The sequence below is a fragment of the Chenopodium album genome, chromosome 10, assembly GCF_948465745.1.
Source record: "Chenopodium album chromosome 10, dcCheAlbu1.1, whole genome shotgun sequence".
In the NCBI taxonomy this organism is placed as follows: Eukaryota; Viridiplantae; Streptophyta; class Magnoliopsida; order Caryophyllales; family Amaranthaceae; genus Chenopodium; species Chenopodium album.
This window is the reverse complement of record NC_137843.1, coordinates 48,995,558-49,017,584: the sequence shown is the minus strand read 5'-3', so window position 1 is coordinate 49,017,584 and position 22,027 is coordinate 48,995,558. Positions and strand designations below refer to the sequence as shown.

The 22,027-nt window shown below is 34.9% G+C and overlaps 1 protein-coding gene and 1 pseudogene across 2 annotated transcripts; one reads left to right on the top strand and one right to left on the bottom strand.

Moving 5' to 3' along the window:
- Positions 1-425: 425 nt before the first annotated feature.
- Positions 426-8,226, top strand: LOC145562491 (ATP-dependent (S)-NAD(P)H-hydrate dehydratase-like). 2 transcript variants are annotated; one of them, XM_081622790.1, is made up of 12 exons: positions 429-577; positions 1,856-2,106; positions 3,226-3,302; positions 3,411-3,520; positions 3,604-3,718; positions 4,265-4,327; positions 4,515-4,678; positions 6,307-6,368; positions 6,495-6,561; positions 7,365-7,430; positions 7,513-7,641; positions 7,755-8,226. In XM_081622790.1, the coding sequence occupies exons 2-12, from the start codon at positions 1,875-1,877 to the stop codon at positions 7,777-7,779; spliced, it is 1,110 nt and encodes a 369-aa protein (XP_081478916.1). In that variant the 5' UTR covers positions 429-577; positions 1,856-1,874; the 3' UTR covers positions 7,780-8,226. The 2 variants fall into 2 exon arrangements, with proteins under 2 accessions (XP_081478917.1, XP_081478916.1); XM_081622791.1 differs by lacking the exons at positions 7,513-7,641; positions 7,755-8,226 and having other exon boundaries at positions 426-577; positions 7,245-7,377.
- A 3,224-nt stretch (positions 8,227-11,450) lies between these two features.
- On the bottom strand, positions 11,451-12,902 carry LOC145565305 (pentatricopeptide repeat-containing protein At3g26782, mitochondrial pseudogene; annotated as a pseudogene).
- Between the last annotated feature and the right edge of the window lie 9,125 nt (positions 12,903-22,027).

Genomic DNA, 22,027 nt, shown 5'->3' with positions numbered 1-22,027 from the left:
TACTTTCCTAAAAAAAAACATCAAGATCAAATATCCAAAATAAATTTGGTCGCTTTACCACGCCTAGTCCCTCTATAATTCTCTTTTCTTTTTAGTATGTTTTTGTTCTTGTTCCTTTTTTTTTTTTTTTTTTTTTTTTTTTTTTTTTTTTTTTGTTTGGAATGTACTTTCCTCTTTCGATTCCAAAAGTAAAATAAAATAAAAAGGCAGCAACCAAAATCAAGATCAAATATCCAACATAAATCACTACAACACGTTTTTTGTGTGGCCGACTAACATACACCAAAACACTGATCGAGTAACTCTTGACCGATCGAATAGCCCTAATCGACCGAGTAACCCTGACCGCTCCACTGCTCCACATATGACACTTTGTGAAACCGCTAATGCTAATACGATCTTAAACTAGCAAGTTAAACCACCCACAACTAACTGCAAATTGTCAAACAGTGAAACAGGGTATTTGTGGTAGAAGGCATAAGAAAAGAATTAGCTGAAGGGCTGTAGCTCTCCAAAACAAAAACCCAGGCCAGCGGATTTTCTCTCAATCTAAACATAATAATCACTCATTCAATCGGTATGTTAATGTCAGTTTTTCAAGTACACAGCTCTAAGTTTAGGGTTTGGTTATCAATTCATTGTCTTTTGTTAAGATACTTAATTGTCTAATTCTAATTTTCATTTTAGGTAATCTGATTACTGAATTCGATTATGTGTGTTGAATTATTTTTGTTTAATCATGCAATCGACTTCGTTTTTCTCCCTTTTATCTGGGTGTAATGCCATTTATCTTTCAATCAAATTACTCAATTCAGTTCTTTTATTTTAATTTTTTCTAACGATGTTCAATTTTTTGAATTACTTAAATTAATAAATTTCCATTATTGAATCTCTTTGGCTATGTGTAAATTCATTTTACTTCTGTAAATGTGATTGCTTTATTTGTTTTTATTTGAATTTTATTACTAGTATATGTTATGTGTTTTTTTCCCTTTGCTTGTGTGCAATAATCTAGTCTAAGATTATTTGATGCATGTAAATGATTTACTGTATTTATATTTTATTTAATATTTTTTGTTTATTTATCTTTTTTGTAAATTTTTGCTGTGATGATTCAGTTTCTTATGGTTATCTAGCATAGTTTAATTGCAGTTTATTTCATGAGCAAGTGAATTAACTTTGGGTGATATCTAATTTTTGATGCTCATAGTTCGATACCATCTCGGTTTCCCCTAGTTTAAGATAGTTCAATCCTGCTATGGAAAAGCATTACACGATTACATGAGTGACAGAAATTTTAGCAGTATGAAAATTAATAATATTTTACAGTAAGTAAATAACCAAAATGAGGATTACACAAATACCTGATAATTTACTCAAAATAGGATTACGAATGAAGTTAATTTGCTGACATAATTGGGGGAAGACAAGAATTTCAGTAACTCTGTAATACTTTGTTCATATTCCAGCTTAGTACCTGATAACTCCCGAAGTGGTTTCCAATCAGAAAAGTTAGTCTGCATTTCATTGTACCCTCGTCTGCTGGTATAGTAATATAGGCTTAAAATTTTGTTCACTTCATATGCCTGTTAATATGAAATTGTACCTTTACTCCTTTAGCGCAGGTGGCCGCGCCTCCTGCTCTGGCTCAGGGATTGGGGCTGATATGCTGATTAGATTTGACTCACTTTTAATGAACTCTCATTGAAATTATCAGCTTGAATGAACTCTTATACCCCCTCTTCCTAATACTGTATACTCCATATATTTTCTCTTGCCACAGTTTTTCTTGTGCTTTTGATTATAGAGATATTCTAACTTCGGCAGGTTGGTTAACATTTTATGGATTATTTAGGAGATTGGAGTGCTAGTTGATGCTAAGTGGACATGGAATGAGTACCCGGCTAACAAGTTTGAATGCAGCAAAGAGTTCTGTGGCAGTATTGTCAGCTGTTTTAAGACGGCAACAGTTCTTGATAAGATCATTAGGAGGTAGCCCTGACCAAAATTGCTCTGTGAAAATGAGCGTGATGGAGGCCGATGCTATGAACATCATCAGAAAGATCACTCCTACCCTTGACTTATCAAGATATAAAGGACAGGCTGGTGAGCTCATACCATCTCTCTTTTGCTGCTGTTAAGCTTTTGGATTTTGAATGTATTGAATTGGGAACGAAAAGGGCATTGTATTTACTTGTATGTGTGTATGTTGATTTTAGCAGTATTTGATATACTGTGATGTTCTTCAGGATATTATAGATTTATAGATATATTTAGCTTAAAATGTTTCGTTTATTCTTGAATTTGTGTGATTTAAGTACAGACCTTTCGCTGCAACAAATATAGATTGATTGGTTTTGGGTTTTAAACACTCAGAAACTTAAGACTAGAGTAGCTTATTAAAGGTAGCAACTGGAGAAATATCAAGGTGTGAGTAATCAACACTAACTGAGGAATGGAAGTTTTATCCAAGCATTTCAATGCAATTTTATATGCCTATAAGAGCAACTCTATTGGGGGATGTAAATGACCTGTTTGCAATTTTTATTAAATGTAGCTCAGTTCAACCGTTGAGAGCAAAATAATTGACCTGTGTCTAAGAAGCAGCTGTTGCTTGACAAAGCTAATATCTTGGAAAACTTATTAATTTTCCAAAATAAATTAATATTGCATAATATAAATGTGAGATACATCCAAGCTACATGGTGTTGTAGCCAAAGCGTTGAGGGAATTTATAGCTTGATAGTAATGTACTAATGTAATTTGAAAATCTAATTGGGCAAAACAAACTACGATATCTTGTAATTTGTCATTTAAGTTTCTTGAATGTATATAATCAGAAGGTTGCCTTTGCTTCTAGCAGGTGCGAAACCTTCTAAAAATGAACATTAGGTTCTCAAAAGATGGTTGATTCAACTATATGATAAAGAAAGGCTGGGTGTGAATGTGTGATTTTAGAACAAGATACAAATTTCATTTTCAGGAACAAATTTATTGACATGTTTCAATATAGTTAGTAGTAATTTCTTAAGTTCATAGCTATCCTTCTTGAAACAAGATATATGCAAGCTGTTCCTCAGAAGTTGCATAGGAGTTGATTTGAATGCTTTGTTGTTTTTATTGGGCTGTTTCAATTTCCCCCTAAATATATGGCATAAGAGGCATTCTAGTTATATTGTTTGGAGTGTGCTCAAAGGTTCTGACATACAAGCCGCAATGTGTCAGGGAAAATAGCTGTTGTTGGGGGTTGTCGTGAATACACTGGTGCTCCTTACTTCGCAGCAATATCAGCCTTAAAAATTGTTAGTATATTTCCAAGTTACTAATGATATTTTATAAATTGCAACATTTTCTATTTCTTTCATTGATTTGGACCTGAGTTTGGGTGGCTTTGTTTTCCTTTATTTTAGGGTGCAGATTTGTCACATGTTTTTTGCACTAAAGATGCAGCTCCAATCATAAAATGCTACAGTCCTGAGCTGATTGTGCACCCGGTATTGGAAGAGTCATATAATGTCAAGTAAAGCTGGATCCTGATGCTTCCATTTGATTATCCATACTATCTGTGTTTGACATTGTGGTAATGTGGAACATCGTTTTCAGGGATGAGGACAAAGGATTTATTGCAAACAAGATTCTTTCTGAAGTTGAGAAATGGATGGAGCGATTTGACTGTCTTGTTATTGGCCCAGGCCTTGGGAGGGATCCATTTCTTTTGGTATGCCTTCCTGACCTTCGTGCATTCTGGAAGATTGTTTTCTATTCTCAACCCCTGTATTAATTGTTTTAATGTTACATGAATAGTTTACAATGGCATCAATTTACAGATTACACAACCCGCAACTTTTCTACTAGTGTGAGAACTGGCCACCTGAATGGGTGAATCAAGTGTTATGCTTTATATTTTGTTTATTTTTGAAGCGGTGATTGTAATATAAAATTTGAGTGCATCATATAAGTATGGGTTGGAGGGGAGGAAAGTTGTAGTTGAAGAAAGTTCAGTCGAATTTGTTTTATCTAACATTACTTGATGCCTTTTTTTTTTTGGCTTAATTTTGTATTTATTCAACTTTACTGCGTACTCTATGGTTTAGAACTTTTATGCCTACACAATACTTATTTTATGTGTGAATGCCACTGACATTGGCAATTCAATGTGCTGGCGTTCATGTTGTTTGTACAAAATATTCCTTCTGTACTAATTTCTTAAACAGTTTTATTGCAATATTTCAAATTCTGATGTGTTCTTGTTTTTGATGTGCAGGATTGTGTGAGTGAAATTATAAAACATGCTCGCCAGTTGAATGTCCCACTTGTTATAGATGGGGTAAGTGTTAATGATTTACTATAACATCAAACTCCACTTATGTCATTTTACTATCTACACATCACTACATCAGTATTAACAATAATCCAATGCCTATATATAGCCTCCTAAGTCCCAATTAGGATGTGTTGATCACTATACTGCATGTGATAGAATTCTTTATTCCGTTACAACCTTTGTTTTGCAGGATGGACTATTTCTTGTAACCAATTCTCTTGATCTGGTTAGCGGTTATCCTTTTGCTGTGCTTACACCCAATGTAAATGAGTACAAGCGCCTTGTGCAGAAAGTGCTCAATTGTGAAGTAAATGAAGAAGAATCTTCAGCCGAGCTACTGTCTCTTGTTAAAGGGTAAATCATCTAGATGTACTTATAATTTTGCAGTTCTCTATTGTTATAACATATAAGGACTTAGCTAAGTGCCACTAGAATAAGGGGGAGGAAAATACACCAAGCAAAATGAACAAGCAAAAGTAATATTCTATCTAATCTAAAACTTGGCTTTCAAAAATATTAAAACAAAAAATTATAAAATAAATACTCAACATCAAAGTTATAAGGGGGACTTCTACAGTCTAATTGATGGCCTTTCAAGATTCTTGTGTGTCTTAAATTTTAACTTTTTTGTTTTTAGAATATGGACTATATGGTGTGTTCTTTCTTCCATAGTTGAGGTCCTATGCAATGGTCATAGTTTCATGTATCCATTTGGATTATATATTGAGTCTTGATAGCATTTGAAGCCATGATGACATCGTTTTCTCTTTTTAATTCCCTGAGAGACAAATGTTTTCTTCTTGAACATTTGAGTGTTCTCTTTTGCTTTAATGCTATGTATACGAAGTATAAGATTTGATTTGGAGTTGAGTTAATTCCTTGTAGTGGATTTGGAGTTGAGTTAATGTTCTCTTTTGTTTTAATGTTATCTCTGTACTGCTTCTCGTGTTGTGACAATTGATGTTGGACTTTGAGGCATCATTAAGTGTCTGATAAAGTTTGACTGTTTGATGTCTGTCTTAGCCAAGTTGCTGGACATATTGTAACTTTTAATTAGCCTAATGGTAATGCATGTACCTTACAAAGGTATGCATGCATGTTTTTGTCATGATGTGATGAGTGTTCAAACTTCAAGTGTCTACTATATCATCTATGTACGAAAGTCATTGGGGAGATTGAAAGAGACTTGTTTTCAAAAAAAAAAAAAAAACTAACTCTTTTCTAATAACCTAATTCTACAGCCATTGTATTTTAGTGTTTTCTTAATTCTATATTTGCAGCATTTTAATCAGGCTTATAGCATTTTGAATGTAACTTATATGTTGTTTTTTGATGCTATGGCACTAATAATCAGATTGATTTCTAACAATCATGGGAAATAGGGGGGAAAAAAAATATTTGGGGGAAGAATTAGGGATATAGTTGTATGGATAATACTGAAGGTGAGAATTGCCAATGATAAATGGCCAACCTTGATAGGTTGGTCCTTTCCTTAGATTAAGTTTCTCTCACTAGATTCCTGTATATCTTACTTACATTCTCTTCCATTATTTATCACCTTATATATCTTTCTTCAGTCTTCTTCTCCACTACTATTGTAACTAACTTCCTGACAATTATCCATCCTACCCTTCTTGATTCAAATGTGTAACAAACTCAGGTGTAATGACCTAGCTAACCCTGCTTTCTCCTAGCATAAGTAAATCTGATAGGAGTAATGCATCATAATATGGAGGTAATGTGTTTAGTGACACAGGCATAGAGAAACCTAGAGTACAATCCTGCTCTTCTTTTCTGTTATATCTGTTCAATGTAAGTGGTAGGGGTTGGGATGTGCCTATTGTGCTTGTGTGCATTTAACCTACTGCTGAACTTGTATTTATTTTTTTAAACGAGTATAGGTGGTTAGAAATGTAACTTTGTGAGCTAAGCATTAAGAATTCATTGGCATATTAACTGAAGGAGGTTTCTGTATTCTCTAGGATTGGAGGTGTAACAGTTCTGAGGAAAGGGAAGTCTGATCTCATTTGTGATGGTGATGCAGGTGCTATTTCGTCTTAGTCATGTTAATATTAATTTGTTGTCAACCAACTATTGAGAGGATTTTTTTAGTGCGATTTCAGCTTCAATGACTAATCTTTTGGTTTTTCTTTGCTCATGCTTTGTGCAGTCTGTTCAGTGAGTATCTTTGGTTCTCCTAGGCGTTGTGGTGGCCAGGGTGATATACTTTCTGGGAGGTAAGCTCACTAAGCTGTAAACTAAATTAATTATCGGCCCAAGCGATACCTTGGTTGATTGCACGTGCTATGAATCTATGATATTATTTTTTTATTTTTCTTATTATTATTTTTTTTTTCAACGAATGCAATTCAAAATAGCTGTGACAAAATGGTTTGATGAGTAATAAAAGTAAATTTGATGATAGGTATTTAATTTTTTTGTGAGTATTGATAGGCTATAAATGTAATGGTATATATATAATAAAGGTGAGTCTACGTTATTCATTGAATTGTGCTCTCTTTTAGTTGGAACATATTATAGGTTGGTGTGATAAACTGAACAATATAGTTGCGTGGGTTCGATAGTGACTCCTTTGCTAATCAATTGAAAGGTAGTTTGTTCGAATCTTGATTGACATGTATTTTAAACAATAATAATTTGAGCTGAAGGCTTGTTAAAGATGAGGCGGTAACTGGTGATTAGATAGCATTTTTTTTAATTATTTTTATTTTTTATCTTAGGTTTTAGGAATAGTATAGGTGACATTGGTAATACTATTACAATCCTCAGGATATCGGGCTATTAGATTATATAGCCTTTGGCTAATATTACTTTGGGATCTTGGTAATTAAGTAATGTTCTTACCACTCTAGTGATCAAATGTATTAAACTGACCAAAGTAATTATACCGCCAATACAGGCCAAAATATGTTCTGACCACTCTGGTGATCGAATGTATTACACTGATAACAATACAAGCCAAAATATGTTTTGTTTTGTGAGAAGTATTGCTTATGATGTGACCGTGTCCTAATGCCAGTGTCGCTGTATACTTATCGTGGGCTCGACAATGCATAAAACTAGCTGAAGGAGATCTGGGAATAGGGTATGTTATTAATTCTCCATTCTCTCCAATGTTTAAGATTGTGGAATAATTTTTATACCTATGTTGTATTAAACTGCTTCAGGACAATGAACCCAACCTTGATGGGATGTGTAGCTGGCTCTGCTTTACTGAGGAAAGCTGCATCGATAGCATTTCAGAATAAAAAGCGGGCAACTCTTACGAGCGATATAATTGAGTTTTTGGGGATGAGGTATAACTTCTTGTTGTCCCAATGAATTTTCTTTTCCTTTTGAGATACAAGTTGAAATAGTGATCGACTTTGCAGAGCAGTTTCATATCTTAAATCTTTTACATCTTCTGCAGTTTGGAAGATATCTGTCCGATCTAGTAATTTTGCAACTTGTTTAATGTTGGTGCTGCCAGGCTTCATGACACTTCACAAGAATATAATGACGTGAGAAGTACATTGTTGCTTACCTCTCTTCCCGTTTCATGTAGATTGTAAAAATACAGTTGCTAGGTGGTTGCTATATGGATAGTCTTAAAGTTGAGGTCATGCATGTTAGATCTGGTGTGCGGCAAGCTCAATGTCCTCTGTAATAAATTTGTCGGGCTCAGACTGTGATCAAGTATCTAGAATAGTGCTTACATGCTAAAATAAGGTCATAGGATTTAATAAGGAAAGCGTAGGCATTAATTTTGTTACCTCTACCAGGCTACCAGGTATAATACGATCTACTGCAATGGCAGTTCTTCTGTCGCAGCAAAGGTGCATTAATATCTTGAAATAGCGCTTCAAAGCAACTTTGCATAACAAATTTACTGAATCATCTTTCACGCTATACTCCAGCTAAATGTATTTTTAGGCAAAGCAGTGTAATAACTAAATCGATATGACCAATATCAAAAACCCTCTCCTCGCATTAGTCTCTGTTTTGACCAGTGCAAGATTTATACAAAATAATCGACTTTCCTATGTTATGTTGGTCGGCGGTGTTGTATTTTTCTATATTATTTATGTTTGTCAATGCATACATTTAACCACTAACATGTTTAAATAAGCAGAAATTCTAAAAAGTTGATTTGTAATTATACATTGAGACAAATCTAATAAGACATATAAAGTATAACTTATAACTTACAAACCTTGAAAGACAATGGACTATGCAAAGTCTACATGTTTCATTAGCGAGCCTTCAAAGACAATCTACAATATCTTGTCTTAAGTCTTAACTCGATTGTCAGCAAGCTCATACCTTTATAATCCGGTAATTTTTACATATTAGAATTAGATAAGATATTGCGTGCGGACGGACGCATGAACTGTTTGGTGGGGGATGCTTGGCTGATATATTTTACTTATAGGCTGATATGTTTCATTTTTTGGATGATATGGTTTTTGTGTTGGGCTTTCCTTTTGTTGGCTGATATGGTTTTTTTTTTCCTTGTTGGCTGATATCAGACATCATTGACTTATATGTTTCTTTAGTTGGCTGATATATATATTTTGTTGCCTGATATGTATATTTTAATTGTTGGCTTATATGTTTCAATTTGTTGATTGATATGTTTATTTTGTTGGCTTACTTGTTGCTTTTGTTTGCAGATTTGATCTTTTTGTTGGCTGATTTGCTTTCTTTGTTGGCTGATATGTTTCTTATGTTGACTGATTTATACCTTTTGTTAGCTGATATGTTTCTTCAGTTGGCTGATAAGTATCTTTTGTTGGCTGATACATTCCTCTTGTTGACTGATGTATTCCTCTTGTTGGCTAATACACTTTTATTAATGTCTGATATGTTCCTAATATTAATTGATATCATACATTAATTAGCTGATGTGTTACTTTTATTGGCTTATATACAAAGTACTAGATATACAAGTACAAATTATTTCTCTCTCTCCTCTTTCCCCCTCTTCCTCTCTTCCTTTCTCTCTCCTGTTAGCATATCCTCACACACGCCCCTCACTCCCACTCCTTCTCCGAACCCAAGCCACCGAACCCACCCACCACCAAACCCACTCTCCCACCATCGAACCCACTCACCCACCACCGATCAATTTCTTTCTTCATCGATCAATTTCTCGCTCTCGAATTTGTTGCAGAGTTTCCTCTGTTCAAACATCAACCCGTCAATTTCCTAGCAAGAAACCATCATTAAATCACCATTTTCTTTCGAACCCACTTACCCACCACAACCTCTACCTTAAGCCGTCGTTGGCGCACCATTAGCACCTCCAATTGTAAATTCTTTTTGTTTTGTTTTGATTTAGGGTTATTTCCGACGCTGTGGCCGCACAAAGTGTTGGATGCGGGTGAACGCAACCAATAGTTTGTGTTAGAATTATTATGCCACTTGACATCTTTCCTATATATTAGAAATATGTTACCTCACCGCACTTTTTTCATATATTATTAAAAATATGTCACCTTAGGTTTGAACACAAGATAAATAAGATGTGAAATAACATTCTTACCACCTTTACTATCGTTTAATTTTTTTCATACTTTTTTTTTTCTTTTTTTTTTTTAAGAAATCATATTCAATTAAAATATACAAAGTCCGTATTTAGTTTCACTAATTATTGTTCTTTTTTTTTTCTTCTATTACTCTCCGTATCTTATTACTTGTTCCATTTTTTCACACGCAGAGTTTTAGAAAGTATAGTGAAAAATAATAAAATAGGTAGAAAGTGAGGTTAGTTGAAGAATAAAAAGATGGAAAAGCAAAAGTGAATATAAGTAGGGAGGAAAGAGAATATGAAAAATATTAAAATATGACATGAGGGGTAGGGAAGAAAATACTAAAATATTATCATAAGTTGCCGAAAAAAAAATTAAAACAAGTAATAAAATACGGTTGTAAAAGAAAAGCAGAACGAGTAATAAAATACGAATGGAGTATATAATTTATATTTTATAGCCAAATAATATTTATTGATATTAAAAGTAAAATCTTGTGCATTGCAGGACCACACGCTAGTTATACATTTAGAATCGGTTAATTATTGCATATAATGCAACTGTAAATGAGTTGTTATAATCATTATGCTGTAGGGTGCCGTTCGAAAAGCGCCCTACACTTTCTTCTTAAGTAAGGGTTTGAGAACCTGATTGAAGAAGACCAGAATTTTGGAATGCAGGTAACTTGAGATTTTAGGCCAGAAAGTGGTGGTCTAGCTCCTTCCCCCAATCCGCTCTCGCTCGCCGCTACTAACGGGGTCTCGGGCCAGCTATTTGGGCCATGAAAGCAAAGAAGACATGCGAAAATTGACCCTCTTCTTACCTGAACCATATGAAAACCCTTCCCAGCTAATACAAATTACAGATTACGGAGTAAGAAAATACAAGGCACTCTGAATATTTTCCTAGTGGTTCCCCAACTTATATGCATATGGTTCTACAAACAAAACGACTAGAAGAACTGCACCTACGCATCAGATGCATCAAATGCCTTAGTTTAGGATAAGCAATTAAGCATGTCTTGAATCAACTTTTACGTGTGCCTGGAATCCAGCAGCACTGCAGCAGACATTCTGATTTCCAAGCTAATTTGCTTGGTCTTCCATAAGCGCAGCTCTATCCAAAAATTCTTGAATTTATTTCCTGTCTAATAGGGTAGGCAGCTAAAGCAACCGAGCAAGATCAATCTTTAACCCTCGTTCATGTAAATTTGTCACTGTGCAGAGACCGAATGTCAGAATATCCTGCCAAAAAAAAAAAAAACCCAGAACATAGCTTCACTGCCCCTGTCATGTTAGACAAATGCAAGTTTAAAAAATAAAAAATATATAAAAAAAAATAAAAAATATATAAAAAAAATAAAAAGTAAAAAAATATAAAAAAAAACCCTTCTACCCCAGCTTTAACAAGGAATTAGATTAAAACTACCTCAGTACTAACTATGAAGTTATTGGGCACATGAGATCACCATAGTGATTATTCTATTGGGATGGAAAGACAATATAAATGGGTCAAAGATTAACTGTGTTCATTACCAATTGATCAACTATGAGTCATATGAGCTAACTGCCAATAATCGACCTCCATCCTTGTTACTATGAGTTTACTACCATTTGATCAGCTACAGTTGTTTCATCTATCATCAACAACTCCAATTTATGTAATGTGTCAAAAATTTGTTCCCTGAATGGGTGGGATTCATCCTGTGCTCCAAATGTGTGAAGATTATATTCTATTTCAATCGCACTGAAGCCAACTGGTCTTTGAATCTTCTTGTCTCTCAATGTTGTCCTTAACCTAGCAGCATCCTGATGCCGGCCTGCATCCTCATACATCTTGACCAAAATGAGATAGCGCCCTGAATTTTCAGGGTCTAAATCAAACAGCTTTTTCGCTACTTCCTCAGCAAGTTCAATGTTATTATGTATCCTACAAGCACCAAGCAAGGCACCATAGACATCCTTCCCTGCCTCAATAGGCATAGTCTTAATAAATTTCATTGCTTCGTCTAGTAGACCTGCCCGGCTGTACAAATCTATGATACAAGCATAATGCTCAGGAATTTTCTCAACTTCATAGTGTTCCATCTTATTAAACAATTCTAAGCCTTCTGAAATCATCCCTGCATGACTACAGGCTGACAGTAAACACAAAAATACCAGACCATCTGGCTGTAATCCAGTATCTACAAGTTGGGAAAATAACTTCAGTGCTTCTTCAGCATGTCCATGTGTTCCATAAGCCCTAATCATCGCATTCCAAACCGCAACGTTTTTATCAGATACTTGATCAAATATCAACTTTGCAGACCCTAACCGGCCAATATTAGCATAGAATGATATAAGGCCACTACCAAAGGCCGCATCAAGTTCCATGCAAGATTTTACAATGTAAGAATGAATCCATAAACCTTCTTTGATAGCCGGTTGTTGAGCACAAGCAGGAAGAATACCTACAAGTGTAGCTTTATCCGGCGAAATTGCTTCATCATTTACCATAATATGAAAGATTTCTACACCCTCACTGGGAACACCATTAACAACATAAGCAGAAATCATTGAATTCCATGTAACGTTATCTTTTTGTTGCATTTCATCAAACATCTCCCTAGATGAACTAACTTCTTGACACTTCCCATAAAATGCCACTAGAGCATTACCGACAAAGAGATCCGAAGCAAACCCAGATTTTACTATATACCCATGAATCACCTGACCAATTTTAATCTCTTTCGCTCCGCCACAAGCCTTCAATACAAACGGAAGTGTGTATTGATCCACAGCAACATCAGCCACCCGCATCTGAACAAAGGAACTCAATGCATCCTCAAAGTGCCCATGTTTTGAATAACCCTGTAATATCATATTCCATAAGAAAATATCTCTTTCAGGCAATTTATCAAACACCTTCCGTGCATCTTCCATACTCGAAGCTACAAGCTCAATGTATTTCCCTAAAAGCTTTGAAGCAACAAATGGGTTTTGCTCATAATCTCCAACAATAATCTGGGCATGAATTTGTTTCAAGTTTCTTTCACTCGAACACATTTTAAGCAAGTGAATGTAATCATGAGAATCTCTGATATGCACATTGCAATTCCTCCAATTACTATAACTCCTGTAATTTGATCTAATACTACACAAAATCAATAATTTCCGAAGTAATACATTCATCTCCCTTGATTATTTTTAATCCCTCTCTTCTACAGTTGGAGGTTTATATCATTGTTTAAATTAGGGCTCAAAGATTCATGTGTATCACGTATATTGAACAATTTTTGTTTGGCATTTCGTGGAACACATGGTCTACAATAAGCGATCATGTTTGAATTGAATACATCATGAAATTGGGGAAGATGACTGCTTATTATCCAGCCAATTGGAGCTCGATTTTTAGCGGATTGGCATTTTAGAGATCCGAGTCCTTTTGAGTTCTGTGAATTTTATTTTGTGATGAGAGAGGGAAACAGTAGGGAATTTAATTATAGGAAAATTTGTTAATTAAAACCTTTTAAATGTATTTTTTTTTTTTATCAAATAACCTTTTAAATTTTTTTTTGCAAAATAAAACCCAAACATAATTTTTTTTTTTTTTTCTGTAAATTAAAACCTGTAGCCGGAATCTGGTCGTTGACTCGATTTTTTCAGCATTGACTCGTCACGTGACCTATTTAATTACCCTTTTATTTTATTTCCCCTGGTTTTCCTCTGATTTTTCGGTTTTTCCCCTCTCTCGTTTCTCGCTTCTCTGTTCTATAATTATGTTACATAGAACCTTCATTGTTCTTCCCTAAAAGCCCAAAAACCATTACAAAAAGTGGTAATTGCTTTATAAAAATTCAATTACGGCATAATTGTTGCAAGTAATTGCTATAATCTATGTTGTGATTCAATTTCGAAAATAGGAAAGGGGTTTTCGCAAATTAGGTTTTAAAATTTTGGGGATTTTGATTTAATTTTACAATTGGTGCGGTTCTTGCAAAGATGATGGCTGGAAGCAAGGATAAAAGTGCGGGATTGCAACATACCTAAGTTTCAAGAATTAATCAAATTCTGCAGAATCGCTTTCAATTGGATTTGTACTAAAGGCAGGTTGAATTGTGCGCAAAGAGGGAATGGAAGAAGGGCTATGACATAGAGAATAAAAATTCAGCAGCTAAGGATTGTGTTGTATGTGTTGTTGTGTTTGTAATTGTCAGTTTCATCTTTCAAAGCTAAATATAGTACAAAGTATGAACAATGCAGTAGTATTAGACTATTAGAAGTAGATTAGTTTCACTAGAATGGTGTTTTATGCTTATTGTACAAAAAATAAGTATTATGGATATTTTAATGTTGTTGTCTGTACTAATTTCACCAATTATGGTGCTGTAATGAAGTTGCATATTCAGCTATGATGGTGATGCCAATTGTCTCACTTTTTTTTTTAATTTTTTTTTTATATTTCTAAATGAATAATTATAGAACTGCAATATATGTTTGCTCTGTTAAACAAAAGGAACCAGTAATTTTCCATATAAAATTGGACATTCTTAGCTTGTTTGACAAAAGGAACCAACTGGTGTCAATCATAAAAAAATGAATTTGCAATATAAGTAGCTAAGTTAATTACAAATAATCCTAAAATCAAGTCCATTAGTCTTGAGTAAGTTGGGATGATATATCTTGAGGGGCTGATGTAGTTGATGTTTGTGAAGGGATAACATCATCACCCTTTTTTTTTTCTTGGCTTTGCAGAAGTGATAGTCGTTGCCTTGTTTGGTGGTTTTTTAGCAGTACTTGATGCAACTTTCTTGCTAGTAGAAGCTTTCTTGTCTTGTTGATTAGGTGTTGATGTAGTAGAGGGTTGTTGACTTGCAACTAGTGCAGGACTTGGTTCAACAGCAACCTCGATTCTCTCCTGACTAGTGGTTGTGGAAGCAACCTGAGGTGGACCAGGTGCTTTCTTTGGCCTCCCACCCTTTGACTTTGTAGTTTGAAAAGTCATATTTTGGCACTTGGTCTTGTAATGGCCAAGAGCACCACAGTTAGAGCATTTATTTTGTGCCTTTGCTCTCTTCACCTGCTGTTTTTCTCTATCCTCTCCCAGATCTTTCGCTCTTTTCTTCTTGCTGGGCTTTCCAGGCATTTGTCTATATGGAGGGGGTAGTGGTTTTGGCAATGTTGTTGTTTCCCACTGGTTATGTCCGGGCATTGCTTTGAATGCAAGAGCATAAGTTTCTGCATATGTAGTGACATGATAGGCTTGGTGGACATAATCTTCATAGTTTAACCTCCTCTTTACGATACATGCCAAGGCATGCAAGCAAGGGATTCCCATTAATGTCCACCTGTAACAACCACACACCCTATTCTGCAAATTAACTACAAAACTGTCTCCATCATCATCAACTTCAAACTCATGCAAGTCAGCTTGATTTATGTTCATGTTTGTCACTTTTTGCAAACCATTTTGGATCATTTTATCCACAGAAGACATTATAACCCCATCAAAATTAACCAACCCCTCCCTCTTAGCACAACACCATTTCATTACATACCTTCTAATCCATTTTATCATTAATATGATGGGTAATGTCCTGGCCTCTCTTGAAACATTATTGAAACTTTCACAACAATTATTGAGAAGCATACCAGACTTAGAAGATGAACTAAAGGCATGCCTAGACCAATGACATGGTGGTATGGCCTCTAATAGGGGTGAGCAAAAACTGTGGGTACCCGGTATTGGAACTGGAACCGGTTAGGACCCGGCGGGTCCGGACCCGAACCCGGTTGTACCGGTTCCAATTCCGGGTCCAAAATATAGGACCCGGTTAGATCCGGTTCCAATTCCGGGTCCTAAAATTTTGGACCCGGTACCCACCGGGTACCCGGTTATACCAGTTCCAATACCGGGTACCCGGTCTTGGAACCAATATAACCGGGTACCCGGTCTTGGAACTGGACATTTTAGAGCTAATTTGCTGAATAGTTCAAATACTTGTATCTTTTTTTAGAGCCCAAATCAAAATAAGCCCAACATACTAATGTACTCATATTCTTTCTCACTTCACTAACCCTAAAATCTCACAGCCTCCACTTTGAATCACATACTCTCTCACCTCAACAGAGAAAACACCCCTTCACTGGTCACCCCTCCATCACGAGTCACGACGGCTCCGTTCTTGCTCTCACGGTCTCACACTCTCACCACTCGGATTGAAGCTCTCAGATCTCACAGCTTTTGCTCATATTGTTAAAGGTTCTTCTCCTCTCAAGCTCTTTTTGTTATTTTACTCGCAAATTATTTGAGTTTCGCATGTTTATGATAATTGATTAATTGTACTATTTTTTTAGATTAAACATTTGTGTTTTTTTTTTTGTAAATATGTATACCGTAAATTTGTCAATTTGTAGTTAGTTTTCTACTTGCTAGTTTGAGTAAGTGCAACGAATAAGCGTGTAAATGAGTAAATGACAGTGATCTAAGGCAGAAAGTTTGATGTTTGATTAGCTTACCAACTTGTAAACGATAAACTACTTTAATTATGTTGCTGCTTTAGTCCCATTTGCTAAACTACTTCTATATATACTACCAAAGTACCAATACAACATAGAAATGGCAATAAGGCCTTAATTACTATCGGTACTACTTTAATTATGTTGCTGCTTTAGTCCCTTGTAAACATGGCTTGTTATTGTTGTTGTTCTGATGTTGCTGCTGCTTCTGACCTTCTGTCGTCTGTTGTAAGTCAGGACAGTGGTCGGAGGTGGTGGTGAGTGCATTGCAGTAAGGAGCAAAATAGAATTTAATTATGAAAATGAATTTGATTAATAATGTATACTCTACTTAAGAAGCTAGTAGTAAACTAGTAATGGCCGAACCTACTTGCTAGAATGTACACATTATTACTCTCCTATTTATTTATATATCAATGTATAATTTTAATTTTATTTCAGATTAGTGATGGATCATGAACGTCATGAACCTATGGATGATGAAAGTGATGCCGGTGTTGGGAATGCAACAAGCGAACCAACCACAGTTGGCGATAAGAGGAAGTCTGAGTTTTGGAGCCATTTTTGGGACATTAGAGATCCGAAAACCAAAAAAATAATCAAGATTAGATGCAAATATTGTGACAAAATTTTAACAGGTAACACTAATAATGGAACTTCATCATTAAAGAAGCATCTTAAGTCATGTCCAAAGTACCCTACAAATATTGACAATAAGCAAAAACTCATTTCTATGTTTAAAGCTTCTCCATCTGATTCTACTGTGATGTCTAATTGGGAGTTTGATCAAGATGCATGTAGACTTGCTTTAGCAAAAATGGTTATTGTTGATGAACAACCATTTTCTATAGTTGAGCGTGAAGGATTTAGATATTTTTGTCATGTTGCTGTTCCTCAATTTCATATACCTTCACGGTTCACTGTTGCAAGAGATGTGAAAAATCTATTTGTTTGTGAAAGTGAGAAGTTGAAGAATACACTTAAATGTTTAAAATCAAGAGTATCTTTAACAACTGATTGCTGGACTTCTATTCAAAATTTTAACTATCTTTGTTTGACTGTTCACTTCATAGATGATAATTGGAAGTTGCAAAAAAGGATTTTGAATTTTCAATTAATGGATAGTCATAAAGGTAAGGAGATTGGAAAAGTTGTTGAAGCATGCATTCTTAAATGGGGAATTGAGGATCGATTGTTGTCTTTAACGGTTGATAATGCAAGTTCAAATGATGTGGCAATTGGTTATTTGAAAGCTAATTTTCTTGATAAACTTGTTTTGGAGGGTTCATTTTTTCATATGAGATGTGCTTGTCATGTGTTGAATTTGATTGTGAAAGATGGTTTATCTTCGGTAAAAAACTCGATTGCTAATATTCGTAGTGCTGTTAGATATGTGAGGAGCTCTCCTTCTAGAGCAAAATTGTTTGCACACTCTGCTATGCTTGTGAAAGTTTCTTGTAAAAGCTCGGTATGTCTTGATGTGTCAACTAGATGGAATTCTACATATCTCATGCTTGAAACCGCTTTGAAATTTGAAAAAGCTTTTAATAGATTTAAGGAAGATGACCCGGATTTTAGTAAGGAACTTAAGGATGGAGTTCCAACAAAAGAGGATTGGGGAAATGCTAAAGTTTTGGCTTTGTGTTTAAAGCAATTTTATGAGTCTACAAAGAAGATGTCGGGAAGTTTGTATGTCACTTTAAACATGCATTTTCATGAGATTTTGGGTGTATTGAATTCTTTGTTAGAATGGGAAAACTCTTCAAATATAGATATTCGTGTTATGGGTAAGCTAATGAGGGACAAGTTTGATAAGTATTATGGAGATCTTACTAAGACAAATGTCATGATGTTAGTTGCGGTTGTTTTAGATCCTCGATATAAGCTTAGGTTTGTGAAGTACTCTTTTAAAAAGCTTTTTCCTCGTGACTTTGTTAAGGTGGATGTTATGTGTGACGATTTGTATGACATTCTTAGAAAGTTGTTTGACTATTATGATGCAATTCTTGCCTCTTCTCTCAAGAATGTTGTTCATGATTTTAATCATTCTAGTATGAATGTTAATGGTCAAGAAAGATCAATAGCACCAAATAATGAGCAAATGAAAAAGTTTTATGATGAGTTTGATGAGGAAGACGGTGGAGGAGGGATTATTGAAAAAAGTGAGTTGGATAACTATCTTGAAGAAGTTAGGGAGAAAAGGGTTGATGGGGATATGTTTGATATTTTGCAATGGTGGAAGGAAAAAAGTGACAAATACAAGGTGTTAGCAACAATAGCTAAGGACATTTTAGCTATTAAAGTTTCTACCGTTTCTAGTGAGTCCGCATTTAGTACATCCGGCCGAGTACTCGATCAATTTCGTAGTAGTTTGGGGCCAAAGACGGTGGAAGCTTTAGTTTGTGCTCAAGATTGGCTAAGAGCTTCTAATATTTGTGTGGATATTGAGCGCTTTTTAGAGGATGTCGAGAAGTATGAAGAAGGTAGTACTACTATTTATCATCTATTATCTATTTTTATATTTTATTTCTCTTGCTAAGTTTATTACTTAAATTATCTTGTTTACGATTTTTCAGAATTGGGTGATAGTGGAATCCCACAAGTTAATGACATTGTTGGAAATAATTGATGTGGTAATATTCATTTTTATATTTTATTTCTCAAATTTTGGTTGTGATTTAATATATATACTCTAATGATTTAATATTTTAATATATGTGCTTTTTGTTTACAGGAAATTTGTGAAGTGTGTGCTTCATGTTTGGAATCAAGAGATCTCACCTTGTAATAAAGTAGGATGTTTTTATGTTGTTTGTGGACTTTATGTCAGTTTGTTGTAAACTTGAAATTTTGATGATGTTTGTATGGACTTTGTGGAACTTTATTAACAAGACATTATTATTTTATTAATTATGTTTAGGAACTTTGAAAATAAAACTTTTAATTTATACTTTGTAATTGGCTATAAAGCCTTTTTTCAATTTTTATTTTTTTTCTAAGTTTGGAGATTACAGGAAGCAATGCAAGCTATAGACACTAGACAGTAGACAAGACAAGTTCAAATAGCAGGTTAAAATTTTAGTAAAATAGTAAGTAAAACAAGAAAAAAGAAATTGGGTACCCGGATTTGGAACTGGTACCCACCGGTTCCAATACCGGGTCCAAAATTTGAGGACCCGGTATAACCAGTTCCAAGACCAGTTCCAAGTATACAGGACCCGGTACAACCAGTTCCAAGACCGGGTCCGTCGAAATCAACCGGGTACCCGGTTGTGCTCACCCCTAGCCTCTAAGTATTTGAATGCCTCTATATTCAACTTTTTAATTCTGCTTCCATATGTTGTTTGAAATGATGTTGCAAACCAAAGTAAATTACACGAGATTAAGTCATCAAAGAACAATAATGCTTAATTAACAACAACGACGGAATACACAAATGCAAATTACCTGTGTAGATGATCTAGCTGCTTTCTAGAAATGTTCCTTATATATCTACCCTGGAAACTTGTTCTTAAAATTTGACCATATATGCCTACAACAGAATCTTGTCTCTGCATTTGGTACTACTGCTCTGAATGCTTCTAATAAGCCCTTTGATTAAGAGTTGAAAACCATTATTAGTACATGTAGCTATGTAAGTAGTGAAGTTCATTTCATAAAAACAAATGCACAAATTAATAAGCGCTTAAATACCTTTTGCCTATCAAACATGTATGTCAAATCTTCCCCTCTTTCATGCACCCATGTCACAGCTGATGCCATTGAAGCTATGTCTTGTACAACAAGCTCTAAGAACCATGTCCAGCTTTTGAAGCTCTCTGTTTTAACCACTGCCCATGCCATTGGAAAGATGTTGTTGTTCCCATCTTTCCCAACTGCTGTTAATAATATTCCGGGGTATGGACCCTCGAGATGACATCCATCCACTCCTAAGATAGGCCTGCAACCAGCTATGTACCCTTCCTTGCGAGGTTGTAAACAAATATACATCATTTGAAACAAAGGAGGTGGTTTCTCTAACCCTTATACCTTCACAATGGCTGTGCTTTCAGGGTTATATCTCCTTATAGTATCTGCGTAATCCCACACCCTTTCATACTCAACAGCAACATCACCAAAAATCATTTTTAGTGCCTTTTGCCTAGCATGATAAGCTCCGTAATAGCTTATTTCTACTTGCACCTCTCTTCTAACACTTTTCATGAAACTCTTTAGTTTCATTGTAGGGTCATCTCTCCAATCATCTAAGTATCTCTTAGCAAGATACTGTGAAGTGACTTTGGGATTTTCATGTTGATGACCACATATGTGTTCTAACCTCAAACTCTTTACCTGCCAAGTTTCTTCTCCTTTTACCTTCCTACAGTGAACCTTAAACTTGCACTTCTTTCTTTGCTTACATTTATACTCTAGTATTCTTGCTCTCTTCCATGGGCAACCACACCTCTTAGCACAATAAACAGAGATTCTTTTGTTATTGTTGTACAAGTAGTAATAATTATAACCATTTTTTATAGCATGATGTCTTAGAGCCTTCCTAAAGCATGTGTTGGATGGGAATTTTAATCCTACATACAGATTAATCCTAGTTTTGAAGTTTACTACTGGATTAAATACAAGATAATTTGGAGCTTTGTCATCCGATTCAAGAACATTTACCACTTCATCATCACTATCATTCAACTCAACATCACTACCAATAGAAATCAAGATATTATTATCCTCACCAGCTTCGTCCTCAATTTCTTCATCTATCACAAACTCCCCCAATCCACCTACATTACTCAACACTCTTTCCTTAATCCCATGATCCACATTCATAGCAAATAAGTCATCATCACTATTATCTTCATAGTCCTCCTCACTTAAACATACATCACTGTCATCCTCCTCGTCTATTGACAACTCTTCTTCCTCATCAATTACTTCAAGATCTTGCACGGAACCTAATTGGACAGTTTTACTGGACTGAACTTTTTTTGGCGTGGAAAAGGTTTGGAGCTTAATGTTAATTGGCTCCATCAATTTAAACAAAGGAAAATCAATTTAAACCTGATACAAACATAGAAACATGGGGATTTCAAATCTAACGAACATAAGCAATATCAAAGTCATACATTTAAGGCTTAAATTGCACAATTATTAAAATACAAAAAACAAAAAAAAATCCAAAAAAACCACTGACATACAACCAACAACCAAGCTAAGGATAAAAAAGTTACAAATATTAAAGTTTACAAAATTAAAGTATATATTGAGGTTATGTATTCAAGAATAATTCATAAATTAAGGCATATTTCTCCACTACCACTCATACGTAATTTGCAATATTATAAACGCTAAAATATTATTTTATAATTCAATCCACCCTTTTCAATCACTATAAATGTAATTACCTTCTATGACATATCTTGCAATTAGCCCCCTTCTTCGTTTTGCTCCAGATTTAGTTGTTCTTTTACCCATTGTAGTATTGTACAGAGGAGTGACGAGTGATATTAGTACAAAAAAAAATAAAAAAATAAAAAAGGACAAAGAGTAGAGATTAGGAGAAGCGAGTGATGAGAATTAATGGTTTTGAAAGGCTAAAGTAGTTGGTTCAATTTACTACCATTAATTCGATCTCAGCCATGGTAGATTTAAGAAATTAGTGGAGGAGTTGTAACTTGTAA

Bases quoted from the DNA above. Each gene is read 5' to 3' on its own strand.
- LOC145562491 (XM_081622790.1), top strand. From the start codon at position 1,875: ATGCTAAGTGGACATGGAATGAGTACCCGGCTAACAAGTTTGAATGCA. The intron at 2,107-3,225 runs GTGAGCTCATAC...GCAATGTGTCAG, and splicing joins AAGATATAAAGGACAGGCTG to GGAAAATAGCTGTTGTTGGG. The intron at 7,642-7,754 runs GTATAACTTCTT...CATCTTCTGCAG, and splicing joins ATTGAGTTTTTGGGGATGAG to TTTGGAAGATATCTGTCCGA.